Raw genomic sequence first — 6,165 nt, 5'->3', positions numbered from 1 at the left:
TTGAACTGCATCATTACAACTTTTAGATTCATAAGCCTCCATCCCCGAAACAATAAAAAATGGAAGATATATCAATTAAATAACAAATATTATTTTTTATTGGTGACATTTGTGCTCAAACATCAGAGGTCCAACGTTGCAAAGTATAGGGTTTTTTAATGATGTGCAGGAGTCGGAGCTGGAGAATGGTGATGTGGAGGGTGTGCCGGTGGATGAGTAGTATGAGGTGCAAGAGTGGGGTAGTGGTGATATGGGGGATGAGCTGGTGAATGGTTAGGAGAGTGAACTGAAGGATGAGGTGCATGAATCGGATAATGACGAATGGTGGTGATGACGATGATGATGTGAGGGGTGAGTTGGTGAATGGGAATGAGGTGTAGGAGTGGGAGACTTGTAGTGGTGTGGAGGGTGAACAGGTGGTTGTTTAGGGGAGTGAATTGGTTTCTCAATAGGATGAGGTGCAGGAGTTGGAGAATGGTGGTCTTGTGGTAGAACTTCAATTCGAGGAAGAGATACCAACTCTGAAAACTCTTGAGCAAACACAGTGATAAAGCTCAGTAGGAGCAAGAATAATGTCAAGGCTTTGGCCATTTTTCTACTCTAGTGTGCATGTGAGATATAGAAATGAGAGAGATGGTTGTGCACTATGAGGTTAGGATGAGACTCTAATTTATAAAAAGCTGAAAGCCTGAAACCAAGGTTTTGAACTTTTTTTCCACATATAGAAATGATTGGAAATTGAGATTTTTTTTTCAAAATTATTTTCAATGATATGTGGAAGTTCTTTTGAATTCTTAAATCAAACAATCCACCCTTAAGGTTCGGAATTGTTGCATACAACATTTTTTAAACTTATAATAAATATAAATTTTATTAAAGGATGCCATGTAGCATAGGCATAACCAGTGACGAATCCATAAATCTATTAAAGGAAGAATGAATTTTTTTTCTACCTTCATAACTGTTTAAATATCTAACTTCTTATAGATAATGTCTCCCTTGTTTCAGTCTAGCTTCAAGGGCTTTAAACCCTATCTTCTTTCCGAACAATTTCACCACCACTGCTGATTTCCATGGCCTTCGAATTCTTTCTCGTTTTCTCTCTGAAAGAATGAAAGATGCACCCTAGTTTTCGCTCTTCTACTTTAATCTCTGACTCCTCCTCCTCTTCAGAATAGCAAAAAATCATCATCTTTGCCGCCAAGGATCTCCTTAAAGTGCGCTCCTTCTGCATCCTGGAGTTCCTCCTCTCCAACGACATCTACATGAGGCAGGCTGAGACGAAACCCAGAAAAGCCACTTCCATCTTTAATTTTTTTCTTGCTTAACTCTACCCAAATCCTTCTCTTTTTTAAGAGCAGAGCCCTCTTTTTCCTTTACCATTTTCACTACCTTATGGGAGAGTTTTGAAATCTTTCTTTCAAACTAAAAATGAAAAATATTTTTTTGACTGAAAAAAATATGATACCTATTTATTCACCAGCTTGAAGGAGAGTAATAACAAAAATCACGTATTTCTTAATTTCTTGATTTATTTACATTACTTAATGTAAATTTTAATTTCCTAATATTTTGCTTATTTCTACACTTACTAGAAACAAAGCCAGTTCAGACCAAAAATAAAGAAATAAAAGCATGTTTTTATCATACTAATTTGGTCGTTGACAATAGAGCGCACTATAACAAACTAAATTAATGTTTGTAGCTTGCGAATCTCAACATCACTCTGCCAACATGGAAATTTGTAAACCATAAAATAATAACCCTAAGCCCAAATACAATTTTGAAAGATGTTGCTTTGGTGCTTCCACTTAAATATGCTAAGGTCTGTAAATCATAAACAGCTGTAGCATAGAAAGAAAAAAAAAAAACTCAGGTTTTGCTTTAAACTTTTGGTCCAAAGGAACATCACATTGCAAAATTTTGGCCGACAAAGCAGTGTTAAAGAAAATTATTCTGAGTGCGATCTGTTCACAAATGAACGGCCACATCTACTCCAATAAACATCTGACCTGCAACGATCGAAAAAAAACGTCATCTACGAATATATACTGTTGAGAGATAACAATGACTTCTGCATATCAAACTGACATTAAACAGCACGCATTGGTCATTAATCTACAATAATCTTCTAAAACCTAATAATAGAAAATGACTATGTTTCACCGATAAACATATTGAGAGGGATGAAGGATTCCAACTTAAAGTCTTAAAACAATGAAATAAGAATACATAAAAGATACTACTACTTGATTATCATTGGTGATCACATAAAAAATGGTTCTGACCTCGCGCCAACATGACCTGCGTGTTTTAAGCATTTTCTAGCTATCAAATGAAACACTAAGTCATGGGTCACTTCAAGTTCACCCCCATCAACAGCAAAACTATTACACATTTACACCTACCAAACTTAATAGTTATAGAATGTTAAATAACTACATGGCATGTTCTCTTTCGTCTTCAGTCAAGGATGCACTCAATATCTAGCTGATTCTCTAAAACAGGTATATGTTAATAACAATGACCGGAGGGGAGCATAATACATTCTACCCCAGATTGACCTATTCCTAGTGTAGACAGTCCACTTTAGAGAGCAAAACTCATCACTAGGAATTCAGGGAATTTTACAGCTTTAAGTATCAATTATAGCCTCTTATTTACTTGAGCAAGCCATTTCAAACTTTCCAGCAACTTAAATGCACTTGTCCACTTTCTAATACTAACAAGGTGATTAGAATGATCTTTGAACACTACTTGTTGGAACATTCAGGTTTTGAAATAAGGACTCGAGCGCCTCAGTAGACAACGCAATTCTTTTTGAAAGTTATGGACTAAAACCAACATGAGCAACACCAATTATTTAAAGGAAAACTAATATACGACGATGACCTCTAACACAACAACATAATACACCATGTCATCTTAAAAAGCAATGGAAGAGTCACAGAGCATTAAGAGCAGAGCATACGCATTCTCATAACCCACCCCAGAAAAAGGGCACAAAATACAAGCATCTATAATAACAATAAAACCAACTAGAGTATGAACCAGATTCGATACAATTACCTTTTAAGCTTGACCATCTATCTGCTTGTCTTCCACATCATTAGTAGTAGCGGCTGCTTCTCCCCCCTCGGCGCCTTCTGCTGGAGGCTGAACTTGTTCATCCTCCGGAAGTGGCTCCTCCACATAGTCATTTTCAAACGCATCCGCGGGAACCTCGTAAATCCTAACCTGGGGCTTAGATGGATCCTTCACAAGAACATACTTCCCCTCATTCAATTTCATGCACAAGTCCACAATAGACTTCACAATCCCCCACATATTCGTCGTGTTCAAATTAATCTGTGCTGCAAAGTCCCTGGGTTTATAGCCAACCACAGCCAAAATCACATGATTGAAATGATCGCGGGGATGAATCCTCGACACATACCCTAACTTCATTGTATCCGCACTCGCCAAAAGAGCCTGAGCAGTCCACTTAGCCAACTTATTCGCATTGTTCTTAAGTTCAGTAGCCAACACAGCACCCCTCTGAGTCTCCAACTTCTGCCTCCAATCCACACCGGAATACTTAGGATCAAACTCGTTCAACGCATTCAAAGTAAGGAACGACCTCTGCTTGTTCACATCAACAACACTATGCACCTCACACCTCGCAACAAGATACATATCATCATCAAGCTTCCACCTCCTATACCTATAAGCCACAGAAGCAACCTCCTCACCCTCATTCGCAAAAGGGTTAGCCTCATCAAAAGTAACCTTATTCCCATCCCTAATAAGCACCTGCTGCGAAAAATTCTGGTTAATATAAGCAGCCTCAACGCTCAACGAATGAGCAGAGTTAATGTCATCCTTCGACTCAGGCAATGGCTCCTGCGAGGTCTCGTGAACAGAGAGCAAATCAAGCTGCGACCCATCGCGCTTATCGAAGAAGAGCTTATTCCCCACACGCTGAACGACAATGTCCCAGGAATAAACAGACCTGGGAGCACACATGAGAGTGGAGAGAATCGTGTCGGTGGCGAAAACGGTGGCTTTGTCCTCGTTGGCGAGTCTGCGAATGACGGGGTCGTCGGTGGTGGTGACTTTGAAGAAGTTCCGATTCTTGAAGCGTTCGAGGCGGCGTTCGTTTTTGGGAGTGATCCGATCGTAGGTGCGGTCGTAATACTCGAGGGCGCCGCAGAGGAGGAGGTCTTCGGGTTCGGGAACGGTGAAGGAGAGCTTGGAGAAGGTGCTGAAGGGGATCTGGTCATGCATGTTCCACTCGGGTTGGATATCCACGGAGGATTTGAAGACGGCGGCTTCGCGGCGCTGTTGGTTAGGGTTTGAGCGGTTCATGTGGTAGAGACGGTCTCTGCGGGCTCGTTCCTTCTCCTGCTCGCGCTTCTTGGCCTCGACTTCCTCGTCGCGCCGCTGAGGGAGCTGGCGCTGCTGCTGGAAGCGCCACTTGGGGCCGAATTTGGGGCGCGGCGGGGGCTTTCCGTCGACGAGGCGGAAGGAGGCGTCGTCGTCGGCGGAGGCGGGGAAGGAGTCGTCGTTGGCGAAGTCGAAGACGGCATCGGCGGGGTTCTTGGAGCGGGTCGGATTGTTGAAGTTGCGGGTCCAGTCGGCGATGCGGCCCAATTTGTCGGAGCGGGAGAAGGGGGCGAAGGGGACGTTCAGAGGGAGGTTGTTGTTGTTGCTGCCTGAGGTCGCGTTGTCCGGCGGACCCCACCCGTCGGCGTTGAACGGAACGGCTCCGATGTCGAAGGCTTTTCCCATTGGCGCCACGCAAGGTGGTGTTGAATCTGAGGAACAGAGTAGTGGTGTGTGCTCGGAGATCAGTGGAAAACCCTAATTCGAGAATAATGTTTTATACTCTCTTTTCTGTTATGTCTTTGCCCTTGCGATGTCTCTTATATTCGCATACCATGTGTGGGTTGGGCTCTGAGTTAGTGGATTGTTTTCGTTTTTACCTAAGGGCTTAATTTGATCAGGCCCACAATATTTTGACCTGTTCAATGAAATTATTGAGAAGCCTAGGTTTTGTAAACAAATTTTAAAAAATATTAAGGGTTCATTTACTTGACAAGATATGATACATGATATAATACAATAAGATAAAAGCATAGTAGGATAAGAAAATAAAAAACTGCAATCCTATAATGATTTGTTCACATCGCGCAACCATAGGATATAATTCAAATTATATTCAAATGATAAAATTATTATTTCTTTATAATTACAAATTGGGTTTAATGATAATGCAAATAATTTTTAATTGTTAGTATATAATTTATTTTCTTTTAATTTTTAATTGATAATATAATTTAGATTTACGTACCAAATTAATATATATATATATATATATATATATAAAAAGATAATATGATTAATAAAACATTATAATATGTAAATAGAAAAAAGGGAGGGCGAAGGAGGGAGAGAGATTATCTTATTTCATTGCCTCCTAATTTAACTCGATGTCCGGTTAGGATAAGAATTACACTAAACTAATAAAATAGGATAATTTTATGATATATATTTACACAACAAACAAACATACTAAAACATAATAGGATAGTTATTCTATCGTATCATAATTTTTTATTTTATAAAAATAAAAAAATATTTTTTTACTTAGAAAAACATATTGAATCATAAATATTAATTATAATATATTTTGTGATTGGATTACTTTACTTGTGTGTTTGTACCACACTTGTAATTGATTGTTGTTGTGATGGAAATATTATAAGAGTATTTTTAAGGCAGGTGATTCATGAGTTGAGTTGCTTAACATGTTTTTAATATTAGAGTAAATAACTTGATAATATGTTATTTAAGTAAGTTGTTTAATTCATTTTTACCAATTAAAAAATTATTTTTTATAAAATTTAATTTAACTCGAGTTAAATAATCATTCTACAATTAGTATTATAGTAAATTTTTATATAAAATTTTTAATTTTATGTGACATTATAGGATTTATAAATTTAAAATAAACAACTTATTTAAACAATGATGCACTATAAATACTCTAATTCTGTTTTCATATATATATTGTTAAGATTGTTATCTCATAAGCATTCTTTTTTCTTTTTTTACTTTCTTCTTGTGTGATTAGTACTATAACAATTAGTGATAACTATCAGTTTTGGCGACAACTATAGTCAC

At 38.3% G+C, this 6,165-nt stretch overlaps 1 protein-coding gene across 1 annotated transcript; it reads right to left on the bottom strand.

Moving 5' to 3' along the window:
- Positions 1–1,620: 1,620 nt before the first annotated feature.
- LOC114386962 (eukaryotic translation initiation factor 3 subunit D-like) lies at positions 1,621–4,880 on the bottom strand. The gene is made up of 2 exons (XM_028347046.1): positions 3,070–4,880; positions 1,621–2,012 (listed from the first exon to the last, which is right to left on the bottom strand). The coding sequence occupies exon 1, from the start codon at positions 4,768–4,770 to the stop codon at positions 3,073–3,075; it is 1,698 nt and encodes a 565-aa protein (XP_028202847.1). The 5' UTR covers positions 4,771–4,880; the 3' UTR covers positions 1,621–2,012; positions 3,070–3,072.
- Between the last annotated feature and the right edge of the window lie 1,285 nt (positions 4,881–6,165).

The sequence above is a fragment of the Glycine soja genome, chromosome 15 (genome assembly GCF_004193775.1).
Source record: "Glycine soja cultivar W05 chromosome 15, ASM419377v2, whole genome shotgun sequence".
NCBI classification, from domain to species: Eukaryota; Viridiplantae; Streptophyta; class Magnoliopsida; order Fabales; family Fabaceae; genus Glycine; species Glycine soja.
This window is presented reverse-complemented; position numbering and strand designations above follow the sequence as displayed.

Bases quoted from the DNA above. Each gene is read 5' to 3' on its own strand.
- LOC114386962 (XM_028347046.1), bottom strand. From the start codon at position 4,770: ATGGGAAAAGCCTTCGACATCGGAGCCGTTCCGTTCAACGCCGACGGG.